This window comes from Megalopta genalis, chromosome 4, assembly GCF_051020955.1.
Source record: "Megalopta genalis isolate 19385.01 chromosome 4, iyMegGena1_principal, whole genome shotgun sequence".
Classification (NCBI taxonomy): domain Eukaryota; kingdom Metazoa; phylum Arthropoda; class Insecta; order Hymenoptera; family Halictidae; genus Megalopta; species Megalopta genalis.
This window is the reverse complement of record NC_135016.1, coordinates 7,015,048-7,037,931: the sequence shown is the minus strand read 5'-3', so window position 1 is coordinate 7,037,931 and position 22,884 is coordinate 7,015,048. Positions and strand designations below refer to the sequence as shown.

At 47.7% G+C, this 22,884-nt stretch overlaps 1 protein-coding gene across 5 annotated transcripts in view; it reads left to right on the top strand.

Moving 5' to 3' along the window:
* Hr38 (Hormone receptor-like in 38) overlaps positions 1-22,884 on the top strand; it is a 77,687-nt gene that overhangs the window by 4,139 nt on the left and 50,664 nt on the right. The window contains exon 2 of one of the 5 annotated variants that reach the window (XM_076521226.1): positions 18,633-18,800. The exons of 3 other annotated variants lie outside the window; for them this stretch is intronic. In XM_076521226.1, coding sequence (XP_076377341.1) covers positions 18,773-18,800 — 28 coding nt within the window. In that variant the 5' untranslated portion in view covers positions 18,633-18,772. Of the gene's footprint in view, positions 1-8,503; positions 8,824-18,632; positions 18,801-22,884 lie in introns of those variants that run through there. One more of the 5 variants, XM_076521227.1, reaches the window with a different exon arrangement.

Here is a 22,884-nt window from a genome sequence, read left to right as displayed (position 1 = left end):
ACTCGGCCCGTTAACTCGGCGTCGTCCCGCGTGCCACCGAAATAATCCCCGCGACACTCAAAATCGGCTCGACGATCGCAAATAGACCGGCGATTGAATAATTCAAACTTATTCTACTCATAAATCGTGATCGACCGGCAGAATCGCCGAAGTACTCCGAGCGAGTACGCGGCAAAGATCCGAGGACGGTGCGCGAATTGAACGTTTGCTGCGCGGCGCCGCGATAAATAGAAAGACGAGTGCTCTAAAAATAATGATCACCGTAGATATCCGCCGAAACCGAGGCCCGCAGGCGGCTTCCTCGTAGGTTTTCCTCGCCGGATCAAAGACACTTTCGTGGCGTGTGGTCGAAACCCCATCGTTCGATCGGATATAGCGCCGCGATACGACCGTTTTACAGGTGTAATCGGCACGTTAAGGTAAATATAGTCTGGCAGTCGGCCGAGTGCACGGCAGTCAGCCTGGCCGGCTAACAGGCAGCTAGTCAGGCAGGCTGGCTGGCAGGCAGGCGTTTCTTTTCCGCGTGCATAGTTGGCCCGCGCGGGACCTGCCCCGCAGGAAAGAAGAGACACCTCGAACAAATATAACTCGCGGCGCGTGTGCAGGTGCGGTCACCGGCTCGGGCCACCCTTGGGCCTCTCTCTCTCTCGCTCTCTCTTGTTAGCGAGCCGCGAAAAACCGGAGCTCGCCGGAGTAACGGCCGTGACAATGGTTAAATCAACGCTTATGACTTCCGCGCGTTCCACGGGGCCCAACGCTCCGTGTCGCTGCCGGGGCCCGTTAGCCAGGCCGTTTCGCTATCGATAGTCGATCGGCTGTCAGTCCGACCGTTACGTGGGCACGTGATTGCGATATACGCCAGTTTCGGCCCTCGAGAAAAACCGGCGACGTACTAGCTCTACACAGCCCGGCTCTGATAAACATATCGACCGAGAGATCTCGGGTCTCGTGATCGCAGGAAATACTCTGCGACTGTTTCGCCCTGTTTCCTCGTAATTCCTGACGAGCCCGGGATTCAGATCGATCCCGATAGAGGATGCACCTCCTGGAATGGCTGCAGTCCCACTGCGGATGTTTAGCCGGAATAGACGTTCCCTGCGAATGTTGCAGCGGCGGACACGTTGAATCTCTTTCGTTAATCGTTTCGGTAGGTGCACGGTATTCCCGATCGATTCTTTCGAATCTCTGCGCTGTTCGAAATTACGACGGTTCGCGAAGCTGGTCGCACGACTTCTAAAACGGAACGACTATTTTTTACAGTCGGACCAAGCGATTTTAACACTTCCACGACCGCGCTAGAAAGCTCAAGAATTTTCTTAAAATTAAAATATTTCACTCGATTAAACAAAAATTATGGAGCATGCTTATATGGCATCGATTACTTCTCCAGCATTCGTACCTCTTGCAGATCTTAATAAAATTAGGCAATCATTTTTAATTGTTCATTAATCATCCATTCGGTCGTTAACCGACTGAATTTAAAACGGGGAGATCTCCCCGTTCGGTTGGCTAAGTGTTGAGTTTCTGGCGGATTGTCTGATTTTTCATTCTTGGACGGATTAATTTACTAGACAGTGGTTAAAACATTGCAATTGGTCGATCTGTGCCTATAATGAGAACTTAAAAAATACATTTAGTATGAATCGATTAGTCACGAACCGTTAATGTTCAAAGTTCGCGAAACATAGCAGTTTTTCTTTTTACGTTAACGGCAGAATATTTTCCGATTATTTATCGCAGATCAGAAATAGTTTCAGAGACGTGTATTACCGGCAACGGGAAATCGCGGACGAAAAATTGTTGAACAGAAGCGAAGGCGACGGGTTTCGGAGTGGGGCGGAATTCGTCCGGGGCACAGCGAACAAGTGGTTCGAAACTTTCATGCTGTACTGTATGGCTGTTATATTTGACGCTCGCGTGTGAGAGTGACACGTCCCGTTCGCGAGAGAGTGTATGTTAATAGGCCCCGGTGTAATCGTGCGTCGGACGTTTCGACGCGCAAGTAGTTAGGTGCAATCAGACTCGGACATTAGCGGGACGTGCATCTGAGCCGGCCGTCTGAGCTGGCACGTCGGTAACTACTTAATTCTTTTTAAACGCTCGGCGCACCGTTCGCAGTAAGGCCCAAGAGACGAGCCGTGCTCTCCTCGGCGCGATGCTCGCGCGCATACGCAATCGACGATAAAATCTTCCGCCGTTATTCCGCGAGATAACGACCCGTAATTTATTTTATTATGAATAATTATCGGATCGGCGGGACCGCGGAACGCGGAATGTGGGTCGCCGGACGATCGGTATGGTAATAACATTGTATCCGCCGCCGGTGGATCATCGCTCTCGGCATCGTTCGGCTTCGCAGATTCATCCGTGCAATCATTACAAATCGATTAGACGCGATCGAACCGCGCGGCCGTCTAGGCAAATACGGATACGCCGGTCCAGCGATTCGCAATGAACTGGTTCCGAACATTTCACATTTGTTTACATAGTACGAAGAAAAAACTCGTTACACTTTATCAGCAATCGCCGGTGATCGCTCGATTGCTCTTCTTTGCGACCGCGTCGAATGCGTAGGAAACCGATCTCCTTTCGTCACGACGGGGAAAAACAACAAGCCCGCGCCAACGTTTGCACGGTTAACCCGTTGCACGCATCTGTTTCTCGGAGTCGGAAGTTTCTTTCCTCGGAGACGGGCGCGCGCCGTTTGATTCGCGTATAGACAATATTGTGGTAGTCCTAGTTTTTCCAGGAAAAAATTATCCGATAAAAATACCCGCGGCTGACCTTCTTCGTGCTGTAAAGACACTATTCATAGGTACGAATCTTTTTTCCTAGACGATAATTGACACAGTTACGTAACGCGCCGAGCTTCTTGAGCGCGCAGGTTTAACCACCGGCTCCGTCGCTGGACCGAGCGACAGCACGCGCGCGATCGGGAGAGGGGAAAAAAATAGTCGGGATCGTTCGCGGTATCATAAAATTGGATAGCATTTTGACGGCGACCGTCCGTGGGCCGGCGAACGCTTCCTAGAGGCCAATTGCATTGTTTTACTGGCCGAACTAAATATACGTGCGAGGCGGGCGATCCGCGGCTGCTTGGCTGGGACACAAAGCCGACCAAAGAGACGACCGAGACGCCCGGCATCACGTGCCGTTACACTTTTCACGTTTCTGACGTGCTAGGACGATGAACGACCGCCGATTCATCCATCGGCCAGTCTCCTACTCATACCGGCGGAATGCAATCCGCCGGCCAGCTAATTTATCCTCCCAGATCGATCGAAAATGCAGATCGACCAACACGAAATTACGCTCGGATTTAACCGTTCCTCTGGAAGCCAAAGATGAGTTATTTGCGTACTCATTCAGGGGTTCTATGGACCAGATTCATCTCCGTCGAGTAGTGTTTCCAATCAGGATTTGTCCGTAAATATTTTTAGATATTTTTGTTCGAGCCGAGAAGGATGCGGATAATTATTCTTCATATTTAATCGCTAGAATGCGGATCTTCGTGCAGGAGAAGATTCATCTTCATCGATAGCAACGAACCGGGGTTGAATAAAAATTTCTTTCTTCTCTTGATAATTTCATTGAGTTGAAAATAATACTATCTATTAATATTTTAATTCCTGTTTGTATTTTAAATATGCAGATTGTTGGAAGCAAAGAGACGTTAAATGTTCTCATTAAGTTCATTAATTAAGAGAAATATGAGAAAAAGCTTATCTTTCATAACAATATGTGTTACTATATTTTTCACAGGGTAACTTTACTACATTTTTTTCTCTCTCGTAAACATTAATCGTAAGAAATCATATTTCAAATAATTAATAGAAATTTCGACGCATGAAATACAATTTCAAATAATTATTTCCAGTACATCGTAACAAAATACTATCTTAATTAATAACTTTCTTTGCGACAACTACTTTCAATATTTCATGCATTCATGTCAAAACCGAGTAGCTCGAATAATAAAAAATCGGAATAGAATTCAAAGAATTTCAAAATACTGTTATATTATTCTCAGCTCATTCATGTGATTAAGAAACGAGATAAATATCTATGTAGCTCCTGTCTGTCTCAATTTAACCGTGCAATTTTCATTTCTCATAAAAGTCCGCGACCTGTTGGTAATCATTTCCAATACTTTTTCAATTATTTTTCAATTATTTTCGGATCTGTCTACGCACTGCCAACGGTTTCCTTCGGTCCTGGCTCGAATTCCCGACAAAAGTCGAAGCATCTTCCAAAATCCGATGATAATACTTCCGATAACGGTAATCCGAAGTTAGGGTGCATCGACACCGAGGCGTCGGATCGGAGTCAGCCGATGACAGGTTGTTGCTCGATAGCGGCGCTGCGTTTTTCATGAGGCTGCGGTCGTCGCGTGGGCGGGAATGGCCCGTTGTTTCCGGCGGGAGAGACACACGCGATCAGGAAACAATCGGAGCCCGGGCTGGGCCCTGGCCGAGGGAACCCCGGTGGGCGGCCCCGTCGATTCATATTGCATAAATGCTATACCGCTTCGTCAATTATGCACCGGCCGTGATTCGACCTGGGGAAACTTTCGTCGGTGAACGCGGTGTGTGTGTGTGTGTGTGTGTATGCACCGTGCACGTATCCGCAACCGCGCGGGAAGACCCGCGGGTTCCGCGGGCCGCGATTAATTGTAATTAATCGAACGCGATACGTGTTCGATAAACGTGTCCGATCGATCGCAATTTCGTCGTTGCGCAACGATGAAATTACACTCGCCTACTCGAGAGCTGGTTTGTCCGACGAACCGTTCGGAACGTGTCGCAACCGTGCGAGCTCCTCGCTGGGCCCGAATCCTGATCGAAGACGCTTCTTTTCACTAATCATACTTTAGTAATTGTTTTGTTTTTCTGTTTCTGGGTTATGTTTCTGTCATCCGGTTTCTTCAAATAGGGTAGTATGGCACTGCAATATTTAATTTAATTTAATTTAATTTAATTTATTAACATTTTGCAGTTGCAGCTACTTTAACTCGAAATCTAAAATAGTTTTTCTGGCCTATAGTATTTCCATTTTATATAACTTAGTGCATTTTATATATAAAGTATACATAAAATTGAATTTTTTAAAAAATATAAACGAATTTAATAATATTAATTTTTTATAAGATTTTGAACCTCTCGATACAATAATAATTTTGATGCTGGGATACTTCACAATGACGCAAAATTACGAATGAGGTTGAGTATTCAATATTCAAGGGGAAAAGAGAAATCAATCAGATGCATGAATATATTGACACTGATGACACGATTCAAAGAGTTAAATCTGCCATACAGTGTTCGAGTGAAATTGTTGTCTCAGAAATTGGTCAGTGGTTATTTATATGCTCGAGCACGTGTAGAAGATGATGAAAATGATCTCATACGACCTGAAACGTACTATTCGTCTTCCGTATAACAAACTAGCCAAGTTCGTAGTTTGCACTTAACACTAGAACTACCGAGCCCTAAACGCGAGCAACATACATTGTCTTATAACTAGACAGCGGATATTTATGCAGAATAAAAGTTGTCTGCCTCGAGTGTCATAAGCGGAAGTCGGAATTCAATAAGTTGAGAATAATAAAACAGTATTCCGAAAATCTCTAACTGTTTCCATTATTCCTGGTTTCGTACGCTCAATTCTCTCATAAATGCATAAAATCCATTCTCTATTCATAACGACAACGAAATTAGCTCTGCTCAAACCACATGCGATTTCTACCGCGACACACCAATGGCTGTAAGGAGAAACGTCGCACGTGACAATTTAAAAAAAATTTCATCCATTGCATCAATTGAAACGTAACATACAGGGTCGACGTATTTGTCGGGAAAAAAGAACATCGCGAAAAAAAAAATTTCATAAACTCAGAAAAGTTATACTATATATAGCGATTCGAAACGCTGCTGATACGAAGCATTGTAGACCAGAACTTCAAGCGACAGTATCTCGGAAGTGTATAAAAAAAGTTCCGGCAAAAACACGTCCGAATGAAAGAGTGATAAAACCAGTCCGACGACTGTTTCAGTAATTGTATTGTATTATATTATATATAATTGTATTATAAACAAAAAAAAAAAAAACAAAAAAAAAACGTGAAAGACAAGACAAGACAATTGACAAGTGACTCGGTGGCCACCGAGCTGTGGCCAATCCAGCTAGACAAGTAGCCCCGCAGTTGCATCCTCATTCCCACCGGAGCATGCAGTAGGCGGGCCCACTTGTAATCTGCGAGAGAGGGGGTAGCTCGGCGTGGGAGGCGTTGGCCAATCGTAGGGCTTAGAATCGTGTTCTCCGCTCGCTGTAGCCCCGCTAGTAGTCGCAGGTGTCGCGACTATAAGAAGCCGAGGACTTGTACCCGGCAATGCTCGTTGCGTGGTCGCTGCAGGCGTAACCTTCTATGGATTTTGACCCGGGGTTAGGTTTGAGCAATAGTCGCCGGGGAACGCCTGCACGTCGTCTGCGGGACGAAAGAAAAGAGAGAGAGAGAAGGAGAGAGGGAGAGATTACTGGAGCCGCGTAATGGGATTGTGACTCGCGCATAATGACTCTGGAATCGATAAGTGACGTTGATGCATATGAACGCGCGTGCCAGCGGTGAAAGGGTCAGTAGTCAGACGGTGGCGCTATAAATACCGGGAGGACTTAATTCGTTGTGTTTCAGCGCGCGGTTGATCGACGCCGCGGGATCGATTGGGATCGCGGGGTTCGGCTCCTTCGATTCGATCGTGATAGGCGAGGGGAGCACGGGGCGTAGAAAGCCAAGGGGCAGGAAAGAAAGGGAGAGGAAGAGAGACGGCGTGGCGTGGCGTGGCGATGCATGCAACGTAGCGTCGCCTCGACGACCGCGGCCGCATGCCCGAGAGGTTTATGGTAATTCGGGCGAACCGAGTAAAAATGTGTAACGCGACCGACCAGCTGACGCGTGGCCTTGTTTCACCTGAAATAGATTTCACCGCGGAAACGTATTCCGCGCGCGAGTTTTGACACGGTGCAGCGAGGCCTGTAATTTCACCGGCGTGCCGTGGCTCGCGTACCGCCGATCCTGCCAATCATGGACCTCGAACGACCGGCAAAACCTGCCGCGAATTCGATCAGGAGGTTCGAGGAGCACTCTCTCGGTGTCTTCATCCGTCGCTTTCGGCCGACGTCGCGAAGCACAGCTCGCGATAGGAGCATTGCGCGCGACTCGTTGGCCAGCAATCACTTGGCGTGGACCTGCTTTCCTCTGTTTACGAAATAGCTCCGCGTGTTGTCCGACGTTCTCCATCGTTCTAGCAAGCAACGCTAGCTATGTGTTACGCTAAAAAAAACAAAGCGACGCGTGTCTTTTTATATCGGCGGTGACACGAGCTAACAGGGAGATACGCACCCTCGAAAAGCTTAGCTTATGAATTCTCTTTTAACGTGTCTGTCGCGGATGAATTTCACCGTTTAAACCGAATCATAAATACAATATAAATATACAAAGATATAAAAAGACACGTGCAGTTTAGTTTAGTGTCTCGTGTACTGCAACGCACGTGAAAGCCACAAACTTCCCCGGTGTTCCCTGTAATCTAGACTTCGACCCCGTCGCATGGAACAGTTCTCCGTGTCTAGAAAAAATTCCCGCCGCAACTTCGACAGTGGTACAAACTATCCTGAAAGTTTCGAAAGAATCGGTCGCGGAGTTTCGCGTCGAAAAATTGATCCCGAGGACCGCTTAGACCTCCCGGCTCGCAGGGGTGCAACCCGGAAGGGTGATCCTCCCCGGCCTGGATTCGGTCGCGTCATCGGGCAGCTATTCGCGGTGCGTCGATTCTAGGATACCGAAAGTTCCTATGGTCTTCGGATAGCCCAAGAATAGCAGCTGGATTTGTTTCCGGCGCGCTTCCGCGCGTCAGAAGCCGCGCTGGGTTCGTTCGGTGGTTCCGCCTACGTAAACCGCGGCTCGAAATTCCCGTCGCGGCTCGCGCGGCTCGTCTATACCGGGAACTACGGCTACGTCACCGAAGAAACGAACGGGATAGAGACGCAATCCGTGGTGCAATTTGCATAGCGGAGTGTGTCTATCCGATCGATTTTTCGAGCGGCTTTCTCTCCCCGGCGTGCGCGTCCCCCCTCCCACCCCCTACCGTGAAAGAATACATAACGACGCGGAGAGCGCCGGGAAGTGCGCGAGTGTATATTCTCTCGGCGGTGGTTTCATTCAAACCTGACGCACGAACGGCCGGTTTCGCGCGCAAACTCCGGCGTCCCGACGCCCGACCCCCCCTACCAACCATGCCGGCATTAACTCTGACGTCACCGCGACGCCCCCGTCCGTCATCGACCGACCGACGGCATGACGACGTCACACGTACCGCCAAGGACGACGCTATTTCGGGCGTTATGCATTGCCGTCCTCGTCGCCGCCGCCGCCGCCGCCGCCGTCTTCGCCACCTCCTTTCGACGTGGCCGTCGACGACGTCGTGCCCAGGACCGTCGATATCGCTCGACGATTCTCGGTCTCGCTCAGTCAACCGACGGAGATTCCGCGGGCCGCGTCACCGTCTCCGAAACGACGCGCGTCCGTCAGCCGCCACGCGGTCCATCGGTCGCCCTCGTGGATCCAGTGGCATCGTCGCGGTCCCGACGGGCTCGCGATGACGCAGTGAAGCCGGCTTCAAACGTCGACGTTCGAACACGAGAGTGGCGCAAGTTCCGCGATTATCCCCGAGATCGGAAATGAGGAGCACGAGGTTTTCCGGCCCGGCCGAGGACACGCGGCACGACGAGTCCTCGCCGATCCAGGATGTCCCGTCCATGTGAAATGAGGTAACCGAGACGGAGAGCCGGTATCGATTCGCCTTGTATCGCCTCGTTTTTCTTATCGATTCCGCAACAACCTTACGACGGGTTTGCCTGCGCCGCCGTGTGTCTCTTCGTTAGGCGAGCCTCTCGCGGGAAGCAAACGCGAAAAAGCATCGGGCGCTTATCGATTCTTCGGGACCGTCGAACGCCGCTGTTTCTCCGGACGATTAGCTTAACGAGACGCCGCTTTCGCCCCGTTACCATGGGATGTTCCGAACGCAATCGTCGACGAACCAGAGTCTCTCCGAATCGTTGCGAGGCGAAGCGGACGATCTCTCGCGGCGGAAACTATCAGCCGGTTCTTAAAGTTAAGCTGTTAGCAAGTCGAACGAGCGGAACGCTCGTAAAGGGTTGTCGAAGTTGCTCCCCACGGTAGCCTCTTGTTAGCAACTGCATCGTCGCGTTGGCGCGACCAGTTCAACTTCGGTAGTCGGGTTAAACAAAAAGATTATGCAGCTTGTTCGTAAAACCGTTACGAAGATCGCCAACCTTTCCGAAGCTGTTCACGGACCTTCGAAACGAGTCGCGAAGCGAAAGCATCCGGGTTTTCAGGTATCTTCGAAAAGCAGAGGCATCCCGGTCTCGCCGAAAACCGCTCATTCACGAGTGGCGCATTCCGCTCGACCTTGGAAAGCTCTCTGGTCACGTGGTGCCCGTGATTTTTGCCGTGACGGCCGCGCGGACGTAATCGTTTCCCGGAAACCTCGTCGAAATGACGAAAACGGGCGAGAAAGACGGAGCGAGAACGAAGAGAGAAACGATTCGTGGGATCGAGAGAGAGAGAGAAAGAGGGAGAAAGAGGGAGATAGAGAGGTAGAAGCGGGCAGATCGAATCGCCACGCGAGATCCTGCTCGCTGCTCGCGTAACCGTCGGCGTGGCGGTGGTTAAAATTAACGGCGAAGCTCAGGATTAGCGCGTCGGGACTGGTTTCCGCGTGACGTTGCCGCGAGCAGAAAGCGGCACGGGACGGGAAGAGGGATGTCGTAACCGGTGCCAAAGCTGACTTGTGACGACGCATCGCGCGCGTGCTTTTGACGCGAGCTTTTTGCGGCGTCGCGAAACGTAAATACCGGCGCGGTGCGCCAGTGTTTGGTGAATGACCGACCGGCAGAAAAGATCCTCTTCGATCTGCGCCTCTCGCCCGATGGAATTTCGAGGGTTGATTAACCCCCTAATATCGCTCACCAACGGGCGCCGATCGGGCCCATTTTCCTAGAACGTTTCGTTCTCGACCCGCGTTCTCCTCGATAAGCCGCGAGGAACAGTTTTGGCCGGTAATCTTTCAGCCCAAATGATCGCGAGTCTGCTAAAAATAGCGGCGCTAATTTGGGCAGCAGAATTCGCCGATTAGGATCTGTCGATCCGCCGATATTTATCGTATCGGACGGATCTATGCTCGAGGATTCCGTGAATCAGCGGAGAATGTATTCAGGAAAAATACATTAAGCGGCGGTGACGAATGAATGGAAGAAGATCAATTTTCCAGGAATGCGCGTCGCCAGGCGTTGATCGATCGAAGGCTAAGCTTTTCTCCGCGCATTTTACCGTCGTAAATATAACGGTACTTTTAGCCGCATGAAAGTGATTCCGTGTGATGTCATCAAGCTGAAATGCGGGAGCCATCGTAGACGACGGCGAGGAGGTTGTCGCCGTGAGACTGGTCTTGCTTGCATCTCGCGAGCACTCCTGTAGAGACTGTTTAGCCGTGACGCGAAAGCTAACGAATGCAGCAAATTTTCCCGAATCTCTCTTCAGCTTGTAAACCAAAGTGGACAATTTTGGAAAAGAAGATACGATTATTCGAGCCTCGCGGCTCATTGTCGTAGTTGCCGATTGTCAACAATCATAAAAACGAGATGCAAAGGCTCGAACAGTCGTGTCTCCTCTTCCCAAATTTTCCACGTTTGTTTATAAGCTGAAGAAGAATTTCGGAGAATATACCGCACTCCGAGAGTACTCGAAACGATCCGGGAGCATTAAAAATCTTCAAAGGGACTGCGTTCTCTCGCGCGGAGAGAGCGTGTTCGTTCTATAGTCGTCGGACGTCCTCGTCCGACCAGGGCCAGGGACATTCCCCTGAAGCTCGGATTCTCCGACAGAAGCGTCGCGACCCAATTAGAGGGTTCACCGTCGCGATGTTAACTGGAATGCACCGCGGGCGAGGGACAGCGGAGGCTACGGTTCGATCAGAGTGCAAAAGGAGTAGGCTGAATCCGAGACCTGAGTTCGAGGCGCATAACACGCGACACGTCATTTAATTTTCATGCAAGAAAGCTGTCGTCCTCTTGCCGTGACCTCGCCGCGGAATGCTCGGGACAGTTATTTGAAAAGTTGTCGATTAGACAGCGCCGATACCACTAATAAATTTCCATGCTGTTCCATCTCGCCACCGGTCGGCCGGTGATTTATGGCTGTCGTCGATCCGCCGCGCTGCTACGCTCCTCCGCCGGGCAGCATCGCCGGCTGAAAGTCAACTCATTAGCGTCCCCGCCGATGCATAATAATCGTGTCGCTAATCTTATTCAAACACGTGGCGGGGCAATGGAATCGAGGAGCGCGATGTTACGGAGAGGTAACGGGGCGAGCCAGTTCCGCGGAAGGAGTCAAGGACAACGTTCCCAGATAACGATCGCGATCATTTTCCGGCGACGACTCTCTCGCCGCGATCTTCGGGGCCGTGCACGACGCGCCCGATCATCTCCCGAAGCCATAAACAACACGGTTCCACAAAACTGTGCGAAAATTGCATCAGCCGGCTGGAAATCCGCTTCCGATCCGCTGGTCGAACCGAGGCAAGCACGATTTCCGCAATTAACAGAATTTTCACAATTCTCAGAATTTTCACAATTTCCCCAGCGACCTTAGTCTTCGACTTTGTAACAAATTCCCTCGGGATTCGAAGTGCGCGGGAAGTTCGGATTTTCGAGAGAGATACGAATCGCGGCGGAATTACGGTTCGCGAAAGGCTAAGGTCGGAGCCGATGAAGCCAGCCTTGGACTATAAGGCGGCGGTTCCGAGGCGGAACCCGGAAGCCGAAATTTCGCGGAAACTCAAGGTAAACCCCGGGCTCTGTTATGTCTCGCACGTCGATCACCGGGGATCAACACCGTGGATTCTTCGGCAGGGAGCCGGGCTAGATCGCACTCGAAATATCTTCAGACGGCGCTGAAGACGTCTTTGAGGCGACGCGGGCTTGTCAAAGCCGCTCGGCCGCGGTCCGGCCCGGCTCTTTGAAGTCGCGGAAAAAGATGCCGGGAAACGCGGGGGCACCGGGCTTCCGCCCCTGCACGGCCCGCAAGGGCTTGGGGGATGCTCGATCGATGAACGGAACTGCGGTACAACAGTGACGTCATCGACGACGTCGCAGTATGACGTCACGGGACGGCGGGAGGGTGCCGAGCGGGTCGGTCGGTCGAGCTGGTGGGAAGCCGGGGTGGAAACGGGCGGAAAGCAGCTGTGCAAGGGGGCGGAAAGGGGGTCGGGCCGTCCGAGGATGTGTTGACGACCCACACAGAGGGGCTGGCCGGCGTGATCGCACGTGTACGTGTGCACCTGAGTCTGTTTAACGGGGGCGAGCAAGGCCGCCGGTTAAAGGGGATAGACCGATGCGTTATCGAGCGTCGAATTTTAACAGGTGGAAACTCAAGGGATGATATCGTTCCTCGCACTCGCGTTTCCCTGTGTTTTACACTCGTTCGGAGACGATTCGCGAGAATGCCCCGTGTCTTTTACCTTGGAATTTTTCGATTTCGGTCCCCGCTGCTCGGAGATGGGTGAATGGAGAGTCTCGGGGCGGGGGACGAAACTAGGTGAAAGACGATGACTCTCTTAAAGGTGTCCTCGTTTCGTGTACAGGGTGATTCATAAATATTGCTGCTGCTAGATATTTCTTATCCCTTCGCATCGATCGGAAATCGTCTTCTTCGATAAAGCGATGTATTATACCTTATCGTTTCTAGTGCTGATCAAATTTTTTGTCTTGTTTCGCAAACCGATAACCGTCGAATTGACGTACGCCACCGGTTGAAGGTTACAGTAATGTCTCCCTAACTGACGCTCAGATTGTGCAGAAAAATGGACAATTTTTCGATGAAGAGGAGATACGATTATTCAAGCCTTGCGGCTCGTTTTTTATAATTGTTGACAACTCGTAAGTATAAAAAGAAACCGCAAGGCTCGAATAATCGTATCTCCCCTTCCCAAATTGCATATTTCTGTGGACAATCTGAGCGTCAATTAGAGAGACATTACTGAACTTCGAAAATCGAGTGAGACAAATTATAAAATTACTATAAATATATTATTATATAACTATAACAATAATTTCTGTCCTTATTATACAAAATTCCGCGCAGTCTACGGAATTTCTTTTCGCGATCATTTTCCCCGACAAATACCTACTCCGCCATGCTACAGTTTCTAGTTTTATCGTCGATCACATGGATCATTCTACTTCCAGCGTCGAACACTAACGACAACGTTCGCACAATCCTTCCACTCTCAGAACCTGATAAACACCTCATCACATTTTATAAGAGGATACGATGTATTTAACGATCTATTTAACCAATCGAAATGACTGGTTTCTGACTTTTTTCCTTAACAATTCCTGATACTACAAAAATATTTTTGTTAGAAATTCTTACGTGAACCTCTTCGTTGAAGCACGTATTGCAGTCAAAATCGTAGAAAGTTTGAATAAATCCAATCTCGTCGTTGTTACAAAACAATGTACATTAGTCACGTTCGGGGCTCGGTAGTTCCTAGCGTCGATACGATAAATGCAATAACTATAACTACGTGCGGTAGAGCGACGCTGGTAACGAGCATGTTAGGACAGTTCTACTTTCCACACACCGAAGAGAAACGATCACACAACTCTTCCCGCATCTAGAAGCTCGTAGACAACGGGGCTCCGTGTTCCACGCCGGCTCTCCTCCACAGTAAACGAACTTGGTCGCACTTGATCATGCTAAATAGCGTTGCGGGGGTGGTTCCAGCGAGCAGGAATGCTCGATCAGAACCGCGTCCGGCACGGGAAGGGCCGGGTCCGATTGTTTCACAATGGATCGGGCCGTAGCTCGGTCGCCGGTGTCGATGCGGCGTTATCAGATGTGTTGTCGTTCTGTTTTCCCCGCTCGTGATCCGACGTGAGCCGAGCGTGTGTGCGCCCGGGCTTGATTTGCCCGAGCGACTTCGATCAGATAAATTTCGTGGAATCGTGCTACGTGTCCCAATTTACCGTGTGCCGCGCATTTTCTGCTTTTCTACGATTTCGCCAGCGCGCGCGCGCGCGCGCGTATCTGCCTCGTGAATCTCCGCGCGCGGGCCGCGCGCCGGCTTTTCGCGGGTCGAGGCTTGTCCGACAACGGTTAAATTAGCGTTCCCCGGTTCCAGCGAGCGGAAAAGGTTCTAGGGACACAAACACACAGGGTGCCGACCGTCGGGGTCCGTCTATTTACCGCGGCAATTACGATCGCCGGTTAAATAATTTATTTCTCACCGCGCTGTCCGACTCCCGGCGTCCCGGGACACGCTTCTTTCGCACGGCCTGATCGATTCGCCGGAAAACACCGCAATGTAGATCATTCTGGGTGGTGTCAAAAGCCCTGGACGCTCGCATGTGTCTCCCCGGCGGCGGCGGCGACTTTCGTATCGATACAGAAATCTGCGGCTACACGTGTCGGCTGCTTGTTCTATCGCTTTCAGCGGGATTTATGGTTGCAGGCTTTGTTTAGGTGATTGTACGGCATTAACTCCGTAATTATAGCCCCGGGTACTTCATGGCTCCGAGCCCCAGCGCCGATAGAAAATTTTCCGAACACCGTTCGCGGCGTTTAGGGGCCCTAAACGTTTCAAGGATCAACGGTCGATTGAACTGTAACTAACTATTAGCGGCACGATATAGCAAATTTTCGGTGTCCTGTAGAAGGCTGCGCCGAACTTCTGTGCTCTAGAGTTGTAACATAGAGGCATCCGGCTAGCCGTTTCGCGATTAAAGTGAACAAGCGAAGTGTAAAACAGTGGAGACATTAGAAAAGTTTAAGAATATCGTTACATTTATTTTCAGCTTACTACAATCGTTAAAAAGGAAAAGACTTTTTCAACTAATTCGTGTTTCTTACGATTAACTTAAGATCCATAAGGATCCACTCGTGAGATAGGTAGATTTTTGCAACCAGAAAATTGTAACAATGTCTTAACGATGTCCTTCAATCTTTCTAAGAATCGCATGATCATTGATTATGACTATTACGAGCAAATTAAATTAAACGACCTGACAAGTTAAAAGAATCTAATTCGTTCAAAAAATATGAGAAAAATTCTTGTCCGTTCTCCATTAATTGAATTACCCACGTGTACACTGCATTTTACACATGAAGTATTATTATTTCTACTTTAGAATCATTTTGGAAGTTTTGCATTTTGTATGGATTCATCATTAGGCTCGGCATCTCTGGTGAAACACTTTTAATTATAAATGAATAAAATGAACGACCAGCTAAAATAGTAATTATATAAAATAGTAATTACTTAAAAAAGTAATTTTTTAAAATAGTACTTATTTTAAATAATAATTATTTAAGATAATAATTGAAGTACAGTTAAAATAGTAATAGCTCTTTTGCCCAGTTATCGGTAGCAACTATACTCTGAGATAATCGCCTATCTTGTGAGATATTTTTGTATTTTTCTTCCATCAGGATGTCTCGTCTGCGCTCAGGCATTCTGGCATCTTGTATACTCGGGTGAAGGTACTTGCCTCCGCCGTGCACCAGTGCATATAATTTGCACGTTCAGCTTTTGCTCGCAAGCCGCATAAAAATGAATTACCGCGTCACGTGGCAGAGATCTCCGGCGAAGAAGAACGGCGAATAAGGATGATCGAAAGTAAAAATGGCCGTTGAGAAGTTGAATGCCATTGAGCGAGCGATGCGCGAGTGAAATTGCCCGCCGAAATTAGGGATAGAGAGGAGGGAGGGAACGGACAAATGGGAGACGGCGATGGCGAGCTCGAAGCCTGCAATTTCCCGGCACTCGCCTCGGCGTAACGCAACAATTTGCAAACATTAACGTTAACGACGAATATTCCCGGAGGTGGCAGCCGGGTTACTCGCGACAGGTTGCACCGGACACCCGTGGCGGACTTCTCTCGTCTTCGTCCCGCGCGATGAAAATCCGCTTCGGCGAGCGAGGGAGAGGCACGAATTGGCTTTACGAGCTCGGCGGCCTTGAGGCCTCGAGGCTCAACGAGGTCTCGATCCGTCCTGAGTCGGTCACAGTCGTTCGGTATGCGGACCTCGATCTAAGCGACTAAATCACTCGTTCGTTTGCTCGTTGCACGATACGTTGTTCGTGTACCAACGAAATCCTCTTCTGGGTCCTTCGCGTCCGCGACTCCCTGGACCCCTTTCGCACGACTCCGACGTTCCCGATCCCTGGAGACTCTCCGCTGTCGTTGATCCTGGAACTTAAAGTCACCGGAACTTTCCGATCTCTTGAAATCAGGGATTGAAACCGTTCTGACAGCAGAGTTTAGCAATATTTTATTGACAAGAGATAAGGTTTGACGCGTTCACTGCCGAGCCTATTTTGATGAGATTAAAATCTATTTAAAAAAATAATAACAAGTAAAAAATTATATGTAAAAAATAACAGTGGGTAAAAGATAATAATGAGTAAAAAATAACTCGTGGTCGGCAGTAAATGGGTTACCGAATACAATTTTATCTAATATCATCGAATAAATCTGTAGCTGCAAGGAAGATCGAGTTCTGAACACTAATTTTTAGTATTAGTATCGTTTCATCCTTTTTTAGTTTCTTCAGTCTATCGAATTTGTTTTCACGATTTTCTTCTGGTAAATACTTAAATCACGTATTTTACAGATCAATTATATTGCATACAGTTAAATTTAATGAAACAGTATCCAATAGGATGAAAATTCGCCTAGATAACAATTGATCCAAAATAAGATTTTATTCGTATAAAAATTCATTTGAATATAAAATCATGTGTTATTCGAATAAGAATTCATTTATTATTCGAGTAAGAGAATATATTTGTTACTCGAATAAGGATTTATTTGTGCAGGCAATAATTCGACAAATAATCGATATGAATATTAATTATAGAAATTGTAAAATTTTGTAGAAAAAGAACAGAAAATAAAAAATCATAGTCTGTTCTTAGCAAAGAAAGCACGTGTGTCCGCAGATCTATTTAACTAAAGCACGTGAGTCATAATTTCTCATTGGACACTATTCCGCCAATTTGCAATGAAAGATTGTGCTGCAACAAAGGAGAAGATTCGCAGAAGTTTCATTCGAAGTTTCTGCGAACCGGTGAATGGAGCTGGAGGTTTGTTTTAAATGGGAATCTCGTTAGCGCGCGACGACGTCTCGCGACAGAAATTATTCACGGCTAAAACTGCACAATTAATCTCGCATCCGACTCGGCGCACCAATGACATCTCCGGTAGAATTAATATTAATCAATCCGACGCGTAACATCTGGCTTATTTGTGCTCATCAGACGTCGGTCGTCTTGCTAAAAGCTGTTTTTATGGATCTGGAATCGCGAGTCCTCTCGTCGGTAATCCCGATCCACAGATTATCGTGTTTTCATCGATGATTTATGTGGTCGGGACGATCCTATCGGGCGCTCGCATTTACCTCGAATTATGGGCACGCGGATGCGCCGTCTCGCGACGATGTTATCGAGCTGTCGAAGCGAGGGCGAGGCGATTAACAATCACCTAGAACTTATGGCTTCCGTGATTAACGATGCTGTCGCGACAATTTGGCCCGACGATCTCCGTCGATATCGGAAATCTTAAAAAAAAAAGAACACACGTGTTACGTATTATAAAATCATACGTATGTCATCATGTATGATTAAAAACAAACGTCGTTGTTCGTCGAATTCGACACATATTTTTCGGAAAATCGAGCTGTTCGCGTCGTCCTACATTTTCTGCTCGCAGGCTCGCAAGCGATGCATCCACGGGCCTCGAGTTTTTGATCATCGGCGCCGTAGCAACGGTAGACGCTTTCGAGGCGAGGACTAATTAGTTTACGGCAGTTTAGTGGGCTCGTAAAGGCCGGCCATAATGACCGGAACGTGTAAGCATAATTAATTTGCGTCGTCGATATCAAAAACAGTGTATACCATGCTCTCCCGGCCGGTCGAATCTTCCGCGGCCGGAGACGTTAATTGAAACTCGTGCGTGTCGCTGCCGCGAACGCAGAGTGGAACAGAGAGAAAGACCTAATCGACTCATCGCGAAAACATTCATTTGCATTCCGTGTTTCGCAATTGAAGCTGCGCTATTAATGCACCTAGATCCTGTTTCCATCCCGCTTGACCGTAGAGGCGCGTTGATTCAACGCGCCGCGTCTTCCTAATCGGATGCTAAAAAGCGTAACGAACGAGCCCATTCACTCTTCTGAAACATGCATCAACACCGTCCGCTCTTAAATAACAAAGTGCCCCGGACGTCGGCGTCGACAATTTTCAATCCGGGACGCGGTACCGGAGCTCGAACGCGTTTTCGCGAAACAGACGGTTAGCGTCGAATCGACGCGCAAGCCTTTACACGCATTTTTCATCGCCGCGAAAACACGACAACCGGAAGAGAACAAATCTGTTCGACCAATCGGATCTGAAAGATTTGTGTTCTTAGCTTCTGCCCATCTCGGCATTACCGTTGCCACAGATTCTCGATTTACAAACGCTGGTGACGATCATCTACGAATTTCTTCTCCCCAGACCGAACATTTCTTCTCGGAGCACAGACCCGGCAGAATCCGGCGACAAAATCAAACGTATCCTTCATTATCTCAGCTTTCATCGTCGGCACGTGAATCTTGCACTACGGAACCAGGCTCCGCTAGAAACCATCAGGCAGAATGATTCCCTTCGAGTACTCGATCCAAGGTAACTTTAACACTAGAACTGCCGAACCAGTGAAAACGGCTGATTTCTGATATTTTCTTGTGCAATTCCTGATATTATAAAAGTATTTTCTAGGAGAAATTCTTAGGTACGCTTCTTTACTCGCGTGTGCATATTATAATATAAATTATAAATAAATGCTGTCTTGGCATTGCTATAGAATAATATACAGTAAATTCTCCCTAATTGACGCTCAGATTGTACAGTAAAATGGACAATTTGAGAAGAGGAGGTTGAAGAGAAAGCCTTGCGACGAGTTTTTATAGTTGTTGACAATCGATAACTATGAAAACGAGGTGCGAGGCTCGAATAATCGTATCTCATCTTCCCAAATTGTCCATTTTTGTGTACAATCTGAGCGTCAATTAGGGAGAATTTACTGTTCATTAGTCGCGTTTAGGGCTCGGTAGTTCTAGCGTTAAACACACTAGGGTAGACCAATTACTGTGCCCTGTTAGCGGGGAGTTTTCGCCACTAAAAACAATTTTAACAATTCAATTGAGATTTCTTAAGAACTAAAAGGTAGATTTCGAAGCTTCTTTTATCGATATCAATTTTGCCATGAAAAAAATCTCAGATCCTCTTCGAATATTAGGAGAAAGAGAAACCAGATGGCTCCAGTTCTGGAGCCAGATACTGTGTGCCCTTTCTTCTGCAATGATCAATTAGTATGCTTCCATTACTGTGCTCCCTCCTTGAATACCGAGCCTCGATAACTGTGCACAATGAAAACTTGATACACTTTAATTAACTTCATTTTCTACGATAGAAATGTAATATCATAATAAGTCATTTAAAAGCGCGCATCGGGGACGACCGGTTCAATAAAATATCACATATCGTTTCGACGTTCCGCAGACGAATTAGAAGTTATTAGCTCTTACGATTTACAATTTCCCGAGGACGTTCATGCGCCATAAACACATCAACCTGTAATCGACTGTCCGCGGTGTCACAACTCCATCGCAAACCCCTTTCTAAGAATCATGATAGCCAAAGATTTATTGATCTGTCCGCATCTTCCGTAACAGAACGAATTGTAAAGACCATTGACAGTTCGGAATTTACACCTCGCCTTAACGGACTGTCACCTGCGTGCGCGAATGCACTACCGTGTTTAGCGTGGCTCGTACTGTTCTACCGAAAGTTCATTCGACGACAGTCCTATTGTTGGTAAAATTGTCAGTAAAATTATGTTGTACTTTGCGACTTCGGCTCTATTGTTTACCATTTTCTTACTATGGTTGCGTTAGAACTTCTCCGACTGTAATCGTTTCTTACATGGAAAAGAAAGTTCGATAGATCTTCCATCTCATGTTTTAGATTATCGAAATAAATAAAGTGTTTATTTTTATAATTATTAAGTGTTTTATTTCTGATGATTCGAAGCGTGAAAATAGATATTTTATTTTGATAATTCGAAGCATTTTGAAAATATAAACACAAACATAATATTTACAAAAATAAACACTTTATTTATTTCCATTTCCATTTTTCCATTATTTCCATTTATTTTCATTCGTCCTCGCGTTTCGAATTACCAAAAATAAAGTATTTACTTTCAAGCTACAGCTTTCGATCACCGAAATAAACAATTTCATTTAACATTGTACATTTTGCATTATCAATATAAAATATTAGTCTCGCGCATTAGCCGCGCGGATTATCGAAATAAAATATTTTATTTACCGAATTTTTGTTCCGTCCTATTCGCGATACCGTGTTATTCGAATCGCGGAGAATCTGTTTTTTAAAATTTAACTATTTTCTCTATGAATAATGCACAGCTCTGCGTCAAAAGGTATTGAAAATTTGAACGGTTCCATCGAAGCACTGCACCGCGATCCGAGGACGTTCTATTACGGCCGGCGATCGCGAAAACGCAGAACAATAACGCAGGTTCTCCGCCGATTTCCACGGCTCCGCCCGCTCGTGCGGGCTCGCTGGAATCGAATCGGTATCGGGAGATCGTATCCCGGGTTTCGGGGTCACGGAACCTGCAGCTCGTTTCCGACCATGCCGTATGGGTGTCGCGTATTGCCCGCTCTGGCGCATACCAACCAGAGAGATCCTATCTGGCGCGTTGTCGCGGCGACACGCACGCACACGTGTGCACGCCACGATCGCCCGCGCGACCGTTCTTTTTCTTCCTCGATCCTTTTTTCGCCGCACCGCTTGCCCACTCTATCCTTCGAGCCCCGGACGGTGCGCCGAGCCGCGGGATCGGCGGAGAAATTTCAAGGAGAAATCGGAATCGATACGGGATCGGGCCCGAAAGCCAAGCAGCTCTCCGATAACCGTTTTCCGTGGCGATCTAGCCGTCGGTTGGTCCACGGTTGTACCACCGACCAGAGGGCGCTGGTTGCTTTACGAGGGAAAGTGAAAAAGTCCGAGTTAAGAGGGACCTTTGCGTCTAATTTATGTCGGCTCTCCGGGCGTCGAGCGGCGATAATCGGAGTTCAACCGGTGTCCCGTCGGAACGACACCGACAGTCCGGCAGAAATTTATTCTCTCGTAAAGGTTTATTCGATTACCGGCGCTCCGAAGGTCTTTATCGAGGCGTTTATTGCGCCCGAGCTTTGTGCACGACGGCGCCGATCGCAGCGGCACGCCAGTCTGTCATCCCGCGAATCCCGTGGCGACCGGGTAATTACCCGGCCGACAGGTGTAAACAGGCCCCTCGGATTCGCGAAACGGAAGAACGTGGGAGGAGGAGAACGTCGCCGGAGTGTAGGAGCGCGTCGATCACGGATTAAAAACCGGGGAGAATATTAACTCGTCGAAAAGGGACAGCAGCAACAGGTTCCCCGGGCGCGTTCGGTTTCTTCGTTAGCGTTAATGCCAGGCCGCGGCTGATTAATGGGGCTAATAACTCGCGCGGATCGACTGTGAACGGCGCGGCGAAACGCCTCGCGAAATTGTTTGACAGGTGGCACACCGCGCGGTACCCTTAATTCCCATTGATCCGGCTGATTAATGAGCCCTATAAATCATACGGCGGTGCGCGGCGCGTTTCGCGCGCATCGCGCGTATTAAGAAATCGTCTCATCAGAGAGCACCGCGTAATCCCGTTAAATATTATATTTGCCCGCCGGACGATCCGTGACGGCCATTGACAGTCACGATCCAGGCACCGGCCGATTGATCGATCGCCGAAGGATCTACCGTGCCTGCCATTCGGTGAGCGAAAGCGGCTAGCTGGGTGCCAAAGACTTTCGTTAATGCCTCCAGAACTTAATTGAGATTCATCGGCTGTCCTCTGACGAAAGCTTCGACCCTTTGATCGCGATCATTCAGACTGTCCGCACTTCGAATGCTTCTTGCTAGTCTCATTTTCTTTTTTCGACTTCGCAGTTTTATTTTCTATGTTCTACTTTCGCGGCGAGAATTGGTTATTTATCGTATCGTTGTACATTGCGCTTGACGAATGGTTGAGATTATGGAGAGTCGTTTTCGTTGAAAATGATCGAACAGATTTCTTAATTCGAGCACACATTGTAGCGAACGTAGCGATGGAAGCATAAATGAATTCAGTCTTGTGCTTTGTGAACGCATGCGAGACGTGTTCAATGCTCGGTTTGCTGCGAGTGAACATATTATTGCGATCTACATTTGTGAAATTGGTCTCTGCATTAAAAATGGATTTTTCAGTTTTACGATAATTAGAAAAAAATGCTGGGTTTGGCGTCGATCAACTCAATTTCTTTCGCTTCTCATTCTATTCACTTATATCAACGCTTTATTAAGGTAAGCTCGATAATCTTTTTTTAAGTAACAATTTCAAAATATCTTGACCTATTATGTTAATCTAAACAATTCGATGGATTATGGACGAGATTATCGTAGCTAAGATAAGCTCGATAATCTTCTTTTAAATAACAATTTCAAAATATCTTAACTCATTATATTAATCTAAACAATTCGATAGATTATGGACGAGATTATCGTAGCTTTCAAACAACTTTTTAACAAATTCCTAGCTGTTGGACACGAAAAGAACAATTCGCGAACTGCCGATAAATTAAGCGTAAACATCAAGTACAAATTCCTTTCTCTCGTAATAACC